Raw genomic sequence first — 17,863 nt, 5'->3', positions numbered from 1 at the left:
ACATTTTCAGGGATGTGAAAGTAGAGAGAATTCAGGACTTCCCTGGCAGTCCAGTGGTTGGGACTCTGCACTTCCACTGTGGGGGGCCCAGGTTTGATCTCTGGTCTGGGAACTAGGATCCCGTGGTGTGACCAAAAAAAGAGAAAGTAGAATTACTGTGTGACTCCCCCATATCCATCCCCAGCTTCAGCTCCCATCCATTGTCAACGTGTCTGATTTTACTTATGCTCGCATTCTGCACCTACTCAGGTGATTTTAAGCAGATCCTTGACATCATACTATCTTGTGCTTAAGTACTTCAGTGTGCATCTCTAAAAGCTAAAGATTTAAGAAATAATAACCACAATACCGTTGTCACATCTAAAAAGTTAGTAGGAATGCCGTAGTATCATTGACTGTCCAGCCAGTGGTCAAGTTTCCAGAATGCTCTCATAATTATTTTTTGTAGTTTTGAAATCAGGATTTTTAGAGTCCATACAACTCAAGGTCTTTCATCTCTAAGTGTTCCCCTTTCTGCAGTGTTCTTGCTGGGACTTGAACAGGCTCCCTGGCTGTGGGCGGGTGTTGGTGGGATGGGGCAGGGCACGGAGGGCAGCCGGGGCTGGTTGCAGTAACCCAGGCGAGGGACGCAGGAGGTACGGGGACGAGGCAGGGTCTGAAGGATGGGCTACTGGTGGGTGGGCAAGGGTGACGGATGCCCGAGGTGGAGAGGGAGGCCAGGTGGGCTGGGGGCTGACAAGGCCGACTTTGCTGAGGAAGACCCTGCAGGGGTTGGGTCTTGCGGGATGAATGGGAATTCATGCTCTTGGAGGAGGAGCTTGAGCTGTGGGCTGTCCCTCGGGTCGCCCTAGTTGTGCTGACGCAGGATTCCGCCTCTCCTGCTCTCTGACCTTGGCTCTCTGACCTTGGCTCTCTGACCTTGGGTGTGTGCCTCCTCTCCAGGGAAGTACCACTGCCCTGTGCTGTTCACCGTCTTCACCAACAACAGCCACATCGTGGCCATCAGGACCACTGGCAACGTCTACGCCCACGAGGTGGGTCCTTGGGGAGCCCCAGGCCGGCTCATGGGGTGAGAGCCACCGGCGCATCCAGGAGATGGCAGGGCCTGCTCGTGTCCTCCAGACTGGACCGGGGCAGTTCTGCCCACTGAGCAGGTCCTTGTTCCCTGGTGCCCCCCACAGGCATCGGCAAAGACCTTGGAGGGACCTCAGTTCCTAGTGCCGCCCCAGGGGATCACATGTTGTGGGGGGGGGGGGTCCCGATTTCCACACCCGTCCTGCTCTGGGCCTGCTTTGGGCTGGGTGCAGATGGCAGGGCTGTGGCCCCATGATGCGGGAAACCCTCCCTAAGCCTTTTTCATGCCCATCCATGGAGGTTGGCCCCGCGGGGCTCTGGGGTCATGGATTCGGGTGGCTCATTGGGAGACAGATGTGTGACAACAGCAACCTGTCTGGGGCGCAGGAAGCCCCGCCCCTTGGTGGCACATACTTGTCTCCCCCACTTGGTCCTTTCCCTACCTCTGGGTGGGCTCTGGGCTGCCAGGTCGGGGGGCAGGCAACATGACAGCGGACTTTCTCCTGGCTTTAGGCGGTGGAGCAGCTAAACATCAAGGCCAAGAACTTCCGAGACCTGCTGACCGACGAGCCCTTCTCCCGGCAGGACATCATCACCCTACAGGTGGGTGTCCCCTTCCCTGCCTGCCCAGGGACCACCCGCCCAGGACCTTGGCTCCTCCTGCCTCAGTGGTCTCGCAGCCCCCTGCCTGTGTAGCTCCCAGCTGTCCCGGCCGTTGGCAGAGCCCCTCCCACCCTCCCTGCCCTCAGTCACCCTGGGCCTCCACACAGGCAGCCTGCTCAGTCCGGGGCTCACTGCTCCCCTCTGAGGCCGCCCCTGCCATGTCAGGGCCCTCGTCTCTGCCCCCAGAGCCACCTCCATGTCCCAGCAGCCCCGTTGCAGGCCTGAGGGCTGGGGCTGGTGTGCTCAGGACCCAGGGGCGAGTGTAGGGTGTGCCTGTAGGTGTCAGAGCCCCGAGTGAGTTCATGAGAACCCGGCCCTAGAAAATCAGGGTGTCTAGATCCTCCTGTGTGGCTCATCCCGTTCTAATCAGAGGCCGGTGCATGGCTCTCCCCAGTGATGGGCTCGCTGTCCCCAGAGCAGACCGTGGGGTCAGTCTGGCAGCCGGGCTGAAGGGGGGCGGCCTGCAGGAGGCCTGGAGGTGGGCACCCCACGTCCCACGCTAACAGCCAAGGGTGCTCGGCTGTGTGCGGGGAGAAGGGGACGCAGCTGGCTGAGCCGCCATCTGTGCCACTGTCCCTGCCCCACCCCTGCTCGTCACCCTGCACAGGGCACAGTCCCTGCTGACCTGCAATGCCCATGCAGCCCCCAGCCTCTCCCCTCCAGCCTGGTCCCTCTGCCGGTCCACCCGTCCTTTGCTGCCCAGCAGCCACACGGCCCAGGATGGGTCTGGCTGTGGTGCCAGGCTCACTGCCACATGTGTTCTTTTTGCCATAGGACCCCACCAGTTTGGACAAATTCAATGTCTCCAACTTCTTTCATGTTAAGAATAACATGAAAATAATAGACCCAGGTATGTATGGCCAGGGCTGGCCCGGGTGCCAGGGACTTAGGTAGAAGAGCCTGTGCTCCTGGGTGAAGCCCCTACCTCCCTGGGGCTTGAGTGTCTGGGAGTCTCACCCAGGTTTTCACAGATCTTGCATTTCCTGAGCCCACGCTCCATTGTTCTGTGCTGGGGTTGGCAGACCACCCTGGCCCATGCCTGCCATCGGGGGCCAGACATGTCAGTGCCAGCCGGGCCATCACCATGGTGCCCGGCCTGGCCATCTCCCTGCCACCCCCGCACCATCAGGACTTGGCTCTAGGTCTCTCAGAGCTGCTTTCTTTCCCATGTGTTCGGGGGCCTGGATGGGCCTTCTCCTCAGAGATTGTGTCCCACCACAGGGATGGGCCATTCGTGCCCGCCGCTGGGTGGGTATGGAGGTCCCATGAAGGGTGGTGACTTCTCGTGGCCAGGGGTCCTGTGATGCGAGGTTGTGACCCCTGGGGCTGGGGCCGGTCTGGGGACAGGGCAGTGGCCTCGCTCTTTCTTCCCCCACTGGGTCCTCCCTGGGTTGTTGTGACCAGGAGGCTGTGACTGTGACAGAAGCTCTGGTCACTTCAGACTCATTTCCCGGCCGGGGCTCAGTGGCTCTGGCCTCCTGTCCCCGTCACAACATCTGGGGATGCTGCTGGGTCTCGGCTGCTCAGGGCGACTGTGCTGTTTTGTAGATGAAGAAAAGGCCAAGCAGGACCCATCTTATTATTTGAAAAACACGAACACGGAGACCCGAGAGACGCTGCAGGAGCTCTACAAGGAGTTCAAAGGGGACGAGATGCTGGCGGCCACCATGAAGGTCCCCGAGAAGACAAAGGTGGACAGGTTGAACGCTGTGAGTAGGCAGCAGGCCTTGCCGCTGCCCTCTTTGCCCCTTGGGGCACTCCTGGGGATGGGGCTGCACTGAGGCTGGCCCGGCAAATCTGGGGCCACGGACAGGTGTGGCCGGCCCGGAGCAGATGTGCTAGGTGGACAGCTGCCCGGTAGCTTCAGTGGTTCCTCGCCCCACAGCTGCCTGGGGTATGGGCAGAGTCACTGCCCTGCGAAGCTGGTTACTCGGTGCCCAGAGCAACCTCAGGGGTGCCAAGCTGCTGGGGGGAGGGAGCCAGTGGTACTGGGGGTACCTGGCACCCGTCCTTACCTTCTCGTCCGACACAGCCCACGGTTGGTCCTGGGACCCCCAGTTGGCAGTGAGGGCACCAGGATTTGCACCCTGGCTTGTCAAGCCCCCCTTCCTCTATTCAGGCAGGACCTGGTGAGCTGGGGCTGGGGGACCCTGGGAGGGGGGACCTCTGCGGTGCCCCCCTAAAGAACTGTCCAGAAAACTAAGCGTGCTAAAAGAAGAAGGTTTGTTGTTTATGATCTAATCCCAGCTCTAACACGATGGTTCTTAGAATTTTGGTGTATTTCTTTCTTATGGGAAGAAACTTTTTTGTCCTTCTGTTTAGAAGGAAAAAAATCGTTTATTGAGGCTTATTTTTTCCTGTAGAGACTTAACACATTTAAAAAGAAGCTCCAGTTCTTGGTGCTCTGAACCCCAGAGATGCCCAGGCTCTGCCTGGTGTGTTTTTCTGGGTTTCACTTAACGTGAGAGCTTTGGCAGCCAGGCCTTCAGCCCAGTTGAGACCCATGGGCTGCTGGCTCACTGTGCCCCTGCTCCCTGGGCCCTTGGGGAGAGGCCAGTGTGGGCTGGGCTGTCCTGTCCCCCTTGGTAGACCCCTGCAGGTGCCTGTGGGTGGTGGTCAGGGACACCTTCCTGGAGGAGAGGCACCAAGCAGGGCCTGAGCAGCGGGGTGGCCTCGGGCTGAGGAGCCACCGTGGTTTCTTGGCAGGCCCACTATTCCACCGGGAAGGTCAGCGCCTCCTTCACCTCCACTGCCATGGTTCCCGAGACCACGCATGAAGCAGGTAGTGGCCTTTGTCTCCACCACCAGCGTTAACAGCGGCCAAGGGTGGGGTGCCCTCGTCCATGCCCTTCTCAGCGCTGCTCTGTCGCGCCTGGGCTTTGTGGGCTCGTGGGCAACTCAGGAGTGGCCAGGCACGGCCCCTTTTGAAAGTGGGCTTGTGCTTGGGATAGGGGCGGCTGTCCAGGGGGCTCCCTGGTGATGGGAGGCCCTCCCCATGCTGGGGCCACCCCACCTCAGGCTCCAGCCCAAGTCCCACCTTGGCGTTGCCCCCAAGCCCCCTTCCTCTCCTGTTCTTGGCTGGTCGGGCCCCCCTCCCCCCAGCCCTCCCCTCCCTACATCGAGGAGCCGTGAGGCCCCGCTGCCCCACCCTCCCCGATGCCCCTGGGGGCTCCGGGCCGCAGGCAGGCAGGCAGGCAGGCAGCTCAGGCCTTTCCTTGCAGCTGCCATTGATGAGGACGTGCTGCGCTACCAGTTCGTGAAGAAGAAGGGCTACGTGCGGCTGCACACCAACTTGGGTGACCTCAACCTGGAGCTGCACTGCGACCTGGTGGGTGAGGTGGCCGCCTGCGAGTGCCTGGCTGCTGGGCCTTGCAAGTCCTTCCTCACTGTCGGGGCCGCCTTCCACTGCCCAAGGGCCCTGGGGGTCCTCGGTACCCTTCCCTGGCCGCCATGTGCCTCAGCGGAGCACCTTGCCTTTTTTGTAGACGCCAAAAACCTGTGAGAACTTCATCAAGCTTTGTAAGAAGCAGTACTACGATGGCACCCTCTTCCACAGGTCCATCCGAAACTTCGTGGTGAGTGCTGTGCGCCAGCCTCCCAGTGCCCACGTGCGGAGTCCTGCAGTGACCCACGTGTGCCCGGGGGCCAGCTGGCCACACCAGGCCTCCCGGGGGTGAACCAGGAGGGCCCCATTCTCACCAGGAGCAGCTGGGGGACGGGGGGCAGGGGGGCTGAGGCTCATGGGCACGGCTTCTCACTGGCTGGTTCTTCCTGCAGATACAGGGGGGTGACCCCACGGGCACAGGCACAGGTAGGTGCTCGTGCTGGGCCCCTGGGAACTCTGGCTGCGCCACAGTCTCTGAGGGCAGGGGCGTGGGGACTCTGATAGCCCCACGTGCTGTTTCCTCATTCCAAGGTGGTTGTGAGGCCTCAGCCACAGATGAAGGGTTGGGGGCACGTTACCTCCCACTGGGCCTCCAGGGGCACCCCCTCTGTCCACAGACCAAGGGGGCCTACAGTGGGTGGAGGTTGGGCCCCACCCTGGACGCTGCCCCTCCAAAGCCCCCCTTAGCCTGCCAGCTGCTTGGGCCAGCTCATCCCTCACCCTGTGTGGTGTGAGCAGGAACCACCCGTCTCCTTGGCACTTTACTCCCTGTTCTGTGGGCCGGGCCCTAACCAGGGGCTCTGAGGGCCCTGGGGCTGCGGGGGTGTCCTGCGGGGCGGGGGGTTGGTGATGAGGACCCCAGGGATTGCGCACGGGTTTTTGAGCTGGGCCGCATCCCAAGAGCTGCGCTCAGCTGGGACCTGGTCATTCTTGCTGCCACGTGCCCCCTCCTCCTCCAGGGGGGGAGTCGTACTGGGGAAAGCCCTTCCGAGACGAGTTCCGGCCCAACCTCTCGCACACGGGCCGCGGTGTCCTCAGCATGGCCAACTCGGGGCCCAACACCAACAAGTCTCAGTTGTGAGTCAATGGGCGGTCATGGGAGGGGCCCGGGGAGGGGGTGGCTCCTGCACGTTCTCCGTCAGCCTCGCCCTACATATTGTGCCCTCGACCCCGAATCCAATCCAGAAAGTGTGGGGACACGCGCAGACGTGCCTGAGCGCTGGGCCTGTGCACCTGCACGTAAAACGAGTCAGCCGGCAACCCCACGCCTCGTGGTGGTGCCTGCGACAGGCCAGGGCGGCACCAGATGTGGGTGTGGATGTGGATGCCTGGCCGGGGGGCGGAGACCCAATGAGGGGTCGGGAATTCTGCTGTGAGTGTTTTGGCGTTAGATGCCCGGGTCACCCACCTTGGTCCTAGTAGGTCTAAGTTTTGGTGCTGAGAGGGTGAGAACAGGCTAGATGTACAGGCTTGGGCGGCCTGTGTCCAAGTGTCTGGGGGGTGGGGGCCTGTGTCCAAGTGTCAGTGGAAGGTGGGGGGCGGCGCAGGGGAGCTGCAGGGCCTCAGAGGAGAGTGTTTTCCCAGGAGCCACACGCTGCCTGCGGAGGTTGGTTTGGGCCACATGGCCACTGATGGCGCGTCGAGGACGGTTTGGGTGGCGGCTCGCATGCACCTTTGCTGGCTTCACCTGCAGAGCCACCTGGCTTGGTGGAATGGGGCCCCAGGTGGAGTGTTTCTCTCCCGCTCAGCCTTCTCTAGGAGCTTTATGAGTTCATCTACGTTTCTTGATTCATGATTCTTAAAAATCCTTAATTTTTTACCTGTGTTCCAGATATTTTCCCAGACTTTAAAAATTTCGGGGAAAGGTGGCACATGTTTTTACATCTCTCCTGTGGCATTTCCACTTGTGCTTCAGGAGTCCCCAGTGCCATCGTGCGTGTGTCTCGGGGAAGTTGTGGAAGGCTTTGGTTTTGGGATCTCACTTGTCCGTGGTGATTGTGTGTGACGTGGGCACAGCGTTTGTTTCCTCCCAGTTGTGCTGGTGTCACTCAGAGCAGTCCCCTCCCCAGGTGGATGGCAGCCTTGCTGGCAACTGAACAGTCAGGATGCCCGTCACAGTCTGTCAGGTAGCTAGTTGGCCCCTCGGCCATTGCGGGCACTGGTGGAGTGGGGAGGGGCCCCCGAAGGGCGGAACACGCCCTCCTGCCTGATGGGTGGTCCCCTGTCTTAGGTGACTTGTTCCCAGTGATTTCCCTGCTCATCCTCCAGCGGAGCCCCTGAGAGAGCTTCCCACAGAGAAGGCACTTCCCGCCAGCCATGAGGGCCTCGGGTCGTCCTCCTCGTGCCCCGGCACTCGGCACCTTCCTGTGGGAATTGGCTCTCACTCTGTTTGTTGTTCCTTCCGCCAACATTACACTTAACCTGCTCACACCAGCTCCGCACTGCGCTCTGCAGTGAGTTCCAGGAGGTCCACCCTCACTATTTGTTTGCACGTTGCTTTGGCTTTGATTGCTTATTCTCTAATCTGGATTTTATTTTAATTGGAGCGATGTGACGTGTGTTTTATTTATTTATTTAAAAAAATTTTTTTGTGACGTGTGCTTTGGAACAACGGACGTGCGTGGGGTAGTTTCCATCTAAGGATGTGCCTTGACTTCTCCTTGGATGTCTTCTATCTTCTAATGTGATTTTACAGTTTCTTCACATGGGTCCTTTGCCTTCCTGGATAAAGCAATTCCTTAAGGATTTTGTAGTTTGTGATATTTTTGTAAACAGATTTTTTTTTCCCTAATTCTGGGTGGTTATTTTTCATGTAGAGAAAAACTATTATTTAGGCACTTTATCAAATTCTCTTATATTTCCAGTAGTTTACTGAAACTGTCTTAGGCTTCGTAGACATTCACGTTATCAGCTTGAGGGGATGTCCTCTCCTTCCTGGTGCAAACATGGTCCCCTCACCATCAGGCTGTGTGTGGGAGGACATGGGCTCTGTTGCGTCACCCGATCAGGTTTGCTGTTGGGCCTACTTTTTCAAGCGAGGTTGCTGAGTTTGCAGATGCTTTCCTGTAGCGTCTGCCACTGTAACATATGCTGTTTTTCTCCCGGAGGCTGTGGGCCAGCCTTTCTGCTGTGTCCGTGTGTCTGTCCTGGCCAAGATTGTAGACTGCTGCTCCCTCCACATGGGGGCCGGCCTGGGTCATCTGTGCAGGTTTGATGGGGATCCGAGTACCGTGGGAGCTGCCCATGGGGCGAGGTGGCTGGCACCTTCTGGGGGGACAGCTGACCAGCTTTGGAGGTGAGGCAGCTGTTGTGACCTCGCTGGGCAGGGACGGCCGCAGAGCGTCCTGCTGACCCTTAGGTGGGCTTTGCTGCTCCGGCCAAGCACTGATTCACATTTTGCTGGAATGGGACTCACCCATCTCTGGATTCTCAGCCTGTGTCCATGCATCCCCCTCTCTCCCCATCCCTGACCACATCTGTGTCCGTTCTTCCTCAGGGCTTACAAGGGTTGTCTGCTCTCACTTTCTCTGTAGTTATTTTCAGTTTCTACTTCGAATTGCTTCTTCCTGGTTTCTGTTCTCTCCTTTCTTATCGGCCTGTGCGTCCCCCGCCCACTGCTTGCTGGTGGCTGGTGGTTCCGTCTCTCTCATCCTGGCAGGGCTATGTGGCAGGTTTCTTAGCCCCATGGGGCTGGGTGGGTGCTCTGCGTGCTGTTGGCAGGGCCGGTGGTGTCACCTTTTATTATTATTTCCAACTCTGCTTAAATAGCCAGTAAAACCGCTGCTGGATTGGTGGCGGTTTTCTCTTTTTATTTCTAATATTATCGGGTGTTTTGTCTTTTCAAAGAGCTAATTTTAGACTTTATTTCCTTTCTGTTATGTCTTGGTCTCCCTTTTGTTGTTTTTCTGTTTTCCTCCTGTTACTTTAGGTTTATTCCATTCTCTCTTGAGTTTCTTTAACTGTGTTAGAAGTGAGAATAGGAGACCTGCCTGGCGGCCGGAGGTCGGGGATGCACAATTCCACGATTTTTGACGTCTGGCAGCCCGATGGGCTTGGAAGGCGTGCGCTCCCTGGGCAGCTGCTGACGCGTGTTGATGGAGCTCGGTCCCGCACGGGCTGTGGGGATGTGGGGGCATTGCTGCACTTCTCTGGGGACTGCTCCATGTTGCGACCATCGCCACACTTCCTGCCTGTATCCCTTCTGTCTGCTTCCATCCTTCTGCTTTTAGCCTTGTAGATTCTTGAAGTCTTAAAGCAGTATCTTACACAGCACACACCTAGATCTTGGTTTATTTTAATTCAGCCTGACAGTCCTAAGTGTATTTAACTTTCTAGTCACTGTGCTGCTTCTGGTGATCTTAATTTGTTTTCTACTTAGTCTTTTCTTCTATTTCTTTTTGTTTCCTTCTTTTCGCTCTCTCCTGGTTTGGAACTTAGACGTTTTCCTTGTGGCCACGAAGTACATCCGTCTAATGTCTGAAGTTACTGGTTAGCGCCCCACCCCCCACCCCAGTCAACCCGCCGGCTCTCACATCCGTGTCCTCGGGGAGTTTAATTTGCCTTTTTTAAAAAATTAATTTATTTATTTTTGGCTGTGTTGGGTCTTCGTTGCTGCATGCGGGCTTTCTCTCTAGTTGCGGCGAGCAGGGGCTACTCTGTTGTGGTGCGGTGGCTTCTCTTGTTGCGGAGCACGGGCTCTAGGCGCGGGCTTCAGTAGTTGTGGCACGTGGACTTCAGTAGCTGTGGCTTCTGGGCTCTAGAGCGCAGGCTCAGTAGTTGTGGCGCATGGGCTTAGTTGCTCCATGGCATGTGGGATCCTCCCGGACCAGGGCTTGAACCCGTGTCCCCTGCATTGGCAGATGGATTCTCAACCACTGCATCACCAGGGAAGCCCCCTAATTTGCCCCTTTTTATACCAAATTAAACATGAAGATTTTTGAGGTTGGCCCTTGTGTCCCTTTCCCACGTGTGTCTGTGTCTGGACCCCTTCTTGCTTGTTGCCTCCTTTCTTCCGGGCTACAGTCTGTGGTCCTGTAGTCAGTCTCTTGATGGGACGGGCTGTGGGCACAGCGTCGGCCCAGTAGGAGGTTGGCGGCGGTCAGGCCTGGAGGCAGAGCCCCTGCCCCTTTCTGCACGGCCTGGTAGGGGGCCGAGGCAGGCAGGTGGGGAGGCGCAGGCTCTCCCTGACCATCCCTCTTTCCCCAGCTTCATCACCTTCCGCTCCTGCGCTTACCTGGACAGGAAGCACACCATCTTCGGGCGGTAAGGAGCTGCACATGAGGTCTGTGTGTGTCGGGGGTGGGCAGCTACCTTCCCCTGGGCTGGGCCTGCTCCCACTTGCCCCGTCTGTGTCTCTGCACAAGTGGGGGCTTGGGGCTTCTCTGGTGGGGGATGGGGGTGGGCAGGGAGTTGGGCCCTCTGGACCTGAGACCCGTCCCAGTGGCCTACCCAGCGCCCTGCCTGCACCCTCAGGCTCTCCCTTGAATGGTCCCGAATCTTAAAGCTGGGCCACATCCTGTCTCTCTCCCCATCTCCTGTCTGGAGCTCGGTACCCATCCTGTGAAGGCCCAGATGGTATTTCCAGCTCTGTGGCTTCACGGTCTCTGTCACACCCCGTCTCTGGTCATAGCACAAAATCAGCTACAGGCATTATGAGCGTGGACGGGTCCCGATCAATCTTGTTGACAGAGCTGGCAGGCAGCTGGACTTGGCCACCAGCCGGGCCCGGGGACCCCGCCCCTCATCTCTGGGTCCTACTGGCTCCTTCTGGAGCCACTCTGTGCCCCTGGCCTGCACAGGAACATGGCCTTTGGGGGTGCCCTGCCCTGGGCACATTCTCAGGTGCCCCATTGCTCTGCTGCAGGGTTGTTGGAGGCTTTGACACACTGACGGCCATGGAGAATGTGGAGAGTGACCCCAAAACTGACCGCCCTAAGGTATGTGCCCGGGAGCATGGGGGCTGCTCCTCAGGCTTGGCACTGGGCAGGCCCTAGGCGGGCTGGGGGCATGCGCCGGCTCTGCTCACCCCCTCCCGCCCCCACCAGGAGGAGATTCGCATGGACTCCACCACAGTGTTTGTGGACCCCTACGAGGAAGCCGACGCCAAGGTGAGGGGGGCACTCGGGGCCCGTTCCGTCCCCAGGAGCCCCACCCGGCCCAAGGGCTCCAGGCCAGACACTCCCCTGCCTGCCACAGATCGCTGAGGAGCGGAAGAAGACGCGGCTGGAGGCAGCGGCCCTGGAGAGCACAGCCAAGACCAGCCAGCCCCAGCAGGGGAGCCAGGGCCCCCAGACGTACCGCCAGGGAGTGGGCAAGTACATCAGCCCGGTGGTCACGTGAGTCTCCACGGTGCTCTCCCTGCACTTACCGCCGGGGGGTGGGCAGCCGGGGGCACCAGCATGAGCTGGCTGCTGGGGGCGCCTTGGTGCAGGGTGAAGGAAGGGGGGTCGGGGCCTGGTACCCACATGGCAGCTCTCGTCTGCTGCTTCTCTCCCCAGGAAACGGGTAGCAGAGGAAGAGCCCTCCACCAGTGCAGCTGTCCCGGTGGCCAAGAAAAAGCCCAGCCGAGGTTTTGGGGACTTCAGCTCGTGGTAGCAGGCTGGCTGCTCTGGATTCTGGTAGGGACTTGGACTGTGTCCCGAGTTGTCTGCCCTTTGAGCTGCAACTCAATAAAGCTCTGGTCTATTGGCCTGGGTCCTCTTTCCTGGCCTTGGGAGTCCACGGGCCACCTCTTCTCTCCCTGGGTAGGACGGCCTGGCCCTGTCTCCACGTCTGCTCCTCTGCCTCAGTCAGGAGGGTGAAGCCAGCTGGCTCCCGCTGTTCCTGGCAAAGGGCGAGCAGAGGTCCTGGGAGCTGGTGTCTGTCGTCCCCCCAGCCCCTGCCAACTCCTCTCCAGCCTCAGGGCCTGGCCTTGTGCTCACACACGACCTGGGGACCTGCTCGGTGGTGTCTCTTTCTACTGAAGATCTTCAAAGCCTGCCCTTTCCGCGCCCTCCATCCCACAGTCCTCCTGACTGTGACGCTGCTCCCTTGGCTTCCAGAAGCTCCCATGGAAGCTGAGGGACAGCTGCCTCCTCCCAGGACCCGTCTACTCCCTCTGCAAGGCCAACAGGGTCATCACTGCCCTCCCCTACTCAGCACTTGTGTCCTCGGGTCAGCAAGGCCACCACCCCCTTGGGCTCTGGTCCCGTTTCTCTCCTTTCCTGCCTCACCCGAAACCTCACGTCAGTGAGTGCCAACAGCTCTTACTTCTAGAAGGTACTGTGGCTCTTTCCGCGTCTCTGCTTCTGAGCCCTGGGCCTGTCTCACCTGTCTCCTCTGAGCCTCATGTGCAGGTCCCCACGGATGGCGGTGCCTTCCCTGTACACGGACCCACCGTGCAGCCCGTCCTCCGAGGCCCCTGCCCATGACCATCAGCTGGGACCTGGGCTCGACGGTGACCTTTCCATTCCCCCGATGCCTTGGGCCAGGCTGCTGTCCCTCACGTCTTCCCAACCCTCTCCATTGAGGGGCTTACACGCCCGTACTGTCTCCGGGAGCTGGGGTCACGGGGAGGAGGTGGCCGGGCCTGGTGACGGCCAGCCTAAGTGCCCTTGTGGGCCACACAGGGACGCTTGCCTAGGGCGCCTGGACCCCCAGATTGGGGGCTCCACCCTCAGCAGCTCCTTGGCTACCCCGTCAGGTCACGAGACCCGTGATGCCGCTAACTAGGAGACATTGGATGTTGGAAGCTTTATTTTTAAACCTCACAGACAGAGGACGGAGAGCCGGACGTGGGGCCAGAGGAAGCCTGTGCATGTGAGCTTGGCAGTCCTGCTTGAGGGGCAAACCTTCGGGCTGGCCTGGGCTTCTGTCCATCCGTCTGTCTGGCAGCCATGCCCAACTGCCCTGAGGGAAGGCTAGCCACCCTGGGCTGCAGCCCCGCGGTGCCACCCACAGTGAAGGACAGGCCTGCCCAGAGTCTTTGACAAATGAGGGTTTACATTTCTGTAGGTCGTTTTGAGCTTAAATTGTAGTTTTCTAGACATTAAAAACATTCAGATTTTGTTAATTCCCTGGTGAGGTTATCAGGTAAATTAAACGACTTTTTAAACAACTCCCATTTCTGATCCCTCCTAATATCTGACAGATGCCATCAAGAATAAGCATTAAGGTATAAAAATACTGTATATGTACTGTGCAGAAGACATTACATAGTTTAACTTAAATGCATTTATAATCCTGGCATCACCTCCCACTCTTCGCAAGGAAAAAAAATATCTTAAATAAATAAAAGTCACAGGGTGATATTTACTGTTTAGGAATTTAAAAGGGTGGCGCATCCCAGCACTTGACCAGGTCTCGTGAGTGTCCGTCCTCGAAGCTGCTCACGGTCAGTTCATTTGGTTTCAGAAGGAGCTCGGATTTTGCAGAAGACTAACAAGAAAAGTGTTAAGAGTCTTTGTTGGTGTCAGCTACAAAAATACAAAAGTCATCATGGACCACTGGTAAAAACACTTCGATGCCACCACAGAGACGGCACAAAACCAAAGTGCTCAGAGCAGAGGAGCAGTAACTGTGCCCAGAACATACAAAACCTCTAAATATAAGTTGAGTGTATACAAAGGAATTTTAGGAGGTTCCTCAGCGTCAGGAAGCATCTTTTGGAGAAGCAGCTGGGCCACAGGCTGAAGCTTGGGGAGGAGGCCCGGCTGAGGAGCCGCTGGCTCAGGTGGGGTCTCAGGGATTTGTACTCACGTCTCAGGGAAGGTGCTGGCTGGGCCTTCACGGGGCACTGAGGACCAGGCCCAGGGCCCAGCTTGGGAGGCAGCAGAGTGCCTGCAATGGAGGTCTGCGCTGTGCCAAGCACTTCCCTTGGCAACTTGAGATGCATTCAGGCCCGCTGGTCACCCTCGTGGACGACCCGGCAGGCAGCGCACTCCCCACGATCCAGGCTGCAGGTCCAGGCAGAGATGGTGTCAAAGGGAAGCCCAGGTGAGTGGCTGGGGGTCAGGGGAGGGCCACCCACCAACTGGCAGCCAGTCCCTCTCTGTCCCCAGCCAGCTCATGCTTGTGGCCATAGGACTAACCTCGTCTGAAGGAGTTTGGGAGCCGGCCTGTACCCTCTCTCTGACCCTCAGCCCTCAGCCCTCTCTCTGACCCTCAGCACTGGGGTCCCGGGAGTCTCATGACCCGGTGACCACACTGATGGCCCCCAGACGCCCAGTGGCAGGCTGGGCCCACTGGCCAGAGCCAGGTAGAACACTGAAAACGAAAACTGTTGTGGGAATGCCTTTTGGCCTCCATTCTCTGTAAAGCGGCCAAAACCCGTGGGTGGTGCCCACTCCGTGCATAGGCACAGTAAGTCGGAACTTGAACCTGTGGCAGAAACGCAGGACTCGGGAGGCCGGCTGCTGGGCCTTGCCTGTGTCGGCCCACAGGACAGAACCAGGGAGGCACGGGGACCTGTTGAGCAAACCAAACATCTTCACTGCAAAGTTTAAACCTGTCTTCCAACTGTAACCTTTTCCAAAATTTTAAAACTATCTGGCAAATGTTAAATTTGGAAGCTTAGCCTGCTCTGGCCTCTTTCAAATATGCAAAAAATAATTCTTTTTTTTCAAGTACATCAGAGTAGAAAAGGAAACCTGATTTCCCTTGGTCCAGCGCGTTCCACTCTTAACTCCATGGACCAGCCGCCCAGTGCCTGACCTGGAGCCCCCATGGGCCTGGGCCTGGGCCTGCACACTGGCCCAAGACCGTCTCTGCTAACGACTCGTTCACTCGCCTGTGAGATAAGGAAGCTACTGGCTTAAATAAACATGTTACATTAGACGCATTTCTCTATAGCTTATCTAAAATGTTATTACTGGTGGCCTCTGTTTTTGAACAAGGCTAAAAACACCCTTGGTGCATAGATTCATAGATTTCTGAGAGATTCCTAAGTAAGCACTGCCCTCACAGCTCATCTGCAAGAAGAATAACCAACGTTGTTGTTCCGCGAATCGGGGAGAAGTTACCATACCTTCTCTCCAAACAAGAGGGGAACCTGGCTCTCCGAAGAGACCTCCCTGTGGGCTTTGGGGCTTCGGTCTGGTTTTCTATCAAACACGAAAGAGCACAGCCATACTATCTTAAAGGCATTGGTTAAAGAAGGTGTTAGCTGGATGGATAAGTCACCAGTTGGTTAGGTCTTTTCTCTACATCTTGAGAAATTAGAAAAAGGGCATTGAAACTTTTCAGAAATAACCGTGTTATTGAAGAAGACACAGATCAGAGGGACGCCTTACCCAGGGGATTGGCCTGGAGAGGCCGCCTGTGAGGCTCGAGTTCAAGAAACACTGCCATCAGATGTGCCTATGTTTCCATTACTTTTACCGTCTTTTTCACAAAATCGTATTCAAAAGAGAACAGGAAGTTTTCACTTTACTCCCAACCATTGTCTTTGATCATGTGAGCAAGCTCAATGATAAATTTTCCTTCCTTATATTTCTGACTGCTCTCAAAGGCGTGTTCCTTGAAAAGAGAGAGACAAGGTTTCAGGACAGAATCGGTTTTGTTTTTCAACTTCATTTTACACTTTGCAAAGAAAATAACTGCAGTATCACGTCTCCCCAGACGCCCCTTGCGCCGTGTGGTCCAGGGCGGGGGAGGGGTGGCTATCTGGGTGACCAGCCCTCAGGAGCAGGGCAGGTCTGGCCTGGACTCGCAGAATGATGGTGAAACTTGTCGGGAACTACTGATTCAAGTTTGTTACTGAGTACCGACCATGTGCAGGACAGTTTGGGAAGGGAAGCCAAGCAAAGGCCTCCTTCCCGGGACTCCAGATACAGGGGAGTGAAGTCCTCAAGGTCACAGATGGTGGACAGGGGAAGGCCCTTCTCGGGGGCGAGGGATGCAGTGGCTCAGACACAGCCCCCACCCCGTGCTGGAGTCTGGGGGTGGGTGGTGTGTGGGACAGAACCAGGGCCCAGGGCCCAGGCGGGTCCTGGGGGTGGGCCCCGAGGGGTCTGCTGTGAGCACAACTGCAGGGTCATGTCCAGTCCCCCACCTCCCACCTGGCTGGTGACCATCCCTCCCTCCCCCAGTCCATGGACTCTAAAAGGTGTGGTTTTTAAACATGTTCCTTGACTGGCAGCACCTATCCCGCTTCCTGGCATGTTTTGTTTCCACAGGGAATGTGTTCTTTATTACAGCGGACCCGCGGTCACTCACGTATTTCCACCCGAGTGTGGTCTTGCAGTTCTCACAGTAGATGTCCGCCACGGCATGCAGGCCGGTGAGAAGGACCCGCTCCTCCGCAGGGCCGCAGCCCACGTTCACCCTGTGGGGAGGAGGCGCTGGGACCCTCAGGGGGCCCCGGGCCCACAGTTCCGCCCCCACCACCTGTTCCCAGGATACAGGGTGTCCTTCCTGACTCCCCCCACCTTTGAACAACTTCTTGCCTCCCCCGAGAATCCAGGATGGGACAGGCTGTGGGGAGGGGCCCACAGTCCTGCTGTCTCGGTGGAAATCAAGATCTACCCCAGTGGGAAACAAACCACACCCAGCCTGGGAAAAAAGCATCTGCTTTTCTGAGCCCTCGATGGCAGCGAGCACTGGCAGGCTCTCAGAAGCAGCACGCGGGGCCTGGTGGCAGACACGGCACTGGCGAGGCCAAGGCAGCGATACTCACACTGAGTTGAAGAGGTAGGCTCGTCCCTGACTTCCCTGAAAGGACTGCAAAGAAGAAAGAGGGGTTAAAGGCTTTGTCGTGGTCAGATGGAAGTGACGCCATTCATCACCAGCTGGAACGCGAGGCCACGTCGGGGCGGCTCCACCCAGAGGGCCTCTGTGCTTGATTATTTTAAAGAACAGCTTACTACTGGCTTTGGGGTCCTTTGAAAGAAGCACCTCAAATTCCTTTTCGACACTAACAACCCACTCCCCCCACCGTGTGGCCAGAGCAGTGCCTGAGCTACACGGCCGATCTGGAGGCCCCGGAGCAGCTCTCCCTCTGAAGCTGGTGCTGAGGGGCTGCCCTTCCACTGAAACTTCTGAATGCACAGAGGGGCCACAGAAGCAGTGATGGCACAGACACCACCTTATCTGATGGCTTTCCCTTAAGATGATGGACCCAGGACTTCCCTGGTGGTCCAGTGGTTAGGACTCTGCACTTCCACTACACGGGGCACGGGTTCCATCCCTGGTCAGGGAACTAAGATCCTGCAAGCCGCACGTGTGTCTCCCCCCGAAAAAAGGACCCTGTCACTTCCTTATCACAAGTACAGAGATGATGTTCTAACTGCCTGAAACAAGAGGCCTAAGCATGGATTCCAGAAACTTCTTGATGACTTTGTTTTCAAAGGAGCAGAAGGCTCCTGCCCAGGGAGGCAGACTTAGAGGACGGGTGGGGGTCGTGACCCACAAGCACGGGGAGGGAGGACAATCACTGTCTCCCGAGGGATTGTTTTAAATGTTCCCAAGTGGTTGGTTATAAACAGGACAAACTGCTAGTCAAGAGTTCAAGGCAATGAGGCAGGTCCTGCCCTCTTCACCCCCAGGGGGCTGCTCGTGGCCCCCACAGCGCCGTGGCCCTGGCAGAGCTTCCCTCCCAGGCTCTTTCCTGAAAGATCCAATTGCCCCCAAGGCAGCCTCTTCTCTTCTTAACTATTCTGAGTTTTAAAATTTTCTTAATTCCCTTATTATGAAACTATTTCCACAGATTTTCCAGGTTTCCTTTGTACTGTCCACGTCCCCCGGCTTTACATGAATTTAACTGCT

The 17,863-nt window shown here is 57.4% G+C and overlaps 2 protein-coding genes across 13 annotated transcripts in view; one reads left to right on the top strand and one right to left on the bottom strand.

Moving 5' to 3' along the window:
- PPIL2 (peptidylprolyl isomerase like 2) overlaps positions 1 to 14,939 on the top strand; it is a 26,235-nt gene extending 11,296 nt beyond the window's left edge. For 3 of the 8 annotated variants that reach the window (XM_073790381.1, XM_073790385.1, XM_073790387.1), the window contains exons 7-21: positions 943 to 1,034; positions 1,588 to 1,677; positions 2,512 to 2,587; positions 3,286 to 3,446; positions 4,444 to 4,519; positions 4,959 to 5,065; positions 5,223 to 5,312; positions 5,515 to 5,548; positions 6,082 to 6,199; positions 7,192 to 7,248; positions 10,328 to 10,384; positions 10,986 to 11,058; positions 11,167 to 11,229; positions 11,318 to 11,457; positions 11,620 to 11,808. In XM_073790381.1, coding sequence (XP_073646482.1) covers positions 943 to 1,034; positions 1,588 to 1,677; positions 2,512 to 2,587; positions 3,286 to 3,446; positions 4,444 to 4,519; positions 4,959 to 5,065; positions 5,223 to 5,312; positions 5,515 to 5,548; positions 6,082 to 6,199; positions 7,192 to 7,248; positions 10,328 to 10,384; positions 10,986 to 11,058; positions 11,167 to 11,229; positions 11,318 to 11,457; positions 11,620 to 11,716 — 1,331 coding nt within the window. In that variant the 3' untranslated portion in view covers positions 11,717 to 11,808. Of the gene's footprint in view, positions 1 to 942; positions 1,035 to 1,587; positions 1,678 to 2,511; positions 2,588 to 3,285; positions 3,447 to 4,443; positions 4,520 to 4,958; positions 5,066 to 5,222; positions 5,313 to 5,514; positions 5,549 to 6,081; positions 6,200 to 7,191; positions 7,249 to 10,327; positions 10,385 to 10,985; positions 11,059 to 11,166; positions 11,230 to 11,317; positions 11,458 to 11,619; positions 11,809 to 11,869; positions 12,008 to 13,513 lie in introns of those variants that run through there. The other 5 variants (XM_073790386.1, XM_033837355.2, XR_012325272.1 and 2 more) reach the window with 4 other exon arrangements.
- Positions 12,839 to 17,863, bottom strand: part of YPEL1 (yippee like 1) — a 17,730-nt gene continuing 12,705 nt past the window's right edge. Inside the window, exons 5-9 of one of the 5 annotated variants that reach the window (XR_004521507.2) lie at positions 16,776 to 16,819; positions 16,316 to 16,424; positions 15,391 to 15,616; positions 14,480 to 14,566; positions 12,839 to 14,055 (exon numbers count right to left, since the gene is read on the bottom strand). Coding sequence is in view for 2 of the 5 variants with exons in the window: in XM_033837361.2 (XP_033693252.1) it covers positions 16,199 to 16,424; positions 16,776 to 16,819 (270 nt within the window). In the remaining 3 variants the exon portion in view is untranslated. The other 4 variants (XR_012325273.1, XR_012325274.1, XM_033837362.2 and 1 more) reach the window with 4 other exon arrangements.

Source organism: Tursiops truncatus, chromosome 13, assembly GCF_011762595.2.
Source record: "Tursiops truncatus isolate mTurTru1 chromosome 13, mTurTru1.mat.Y, whole genome shotgun sequence".
Classification (NCBI taxonomy): domain Eukaryota; kingdom Metazoa; phylum Chordata; class Mammalia; order Artiodactyla; family Delphinidae; genus Tursiops; species Tursiops truncatus.
This window is presented reverse-complemented; position numbering and strand designations above follow the sequence as displayed.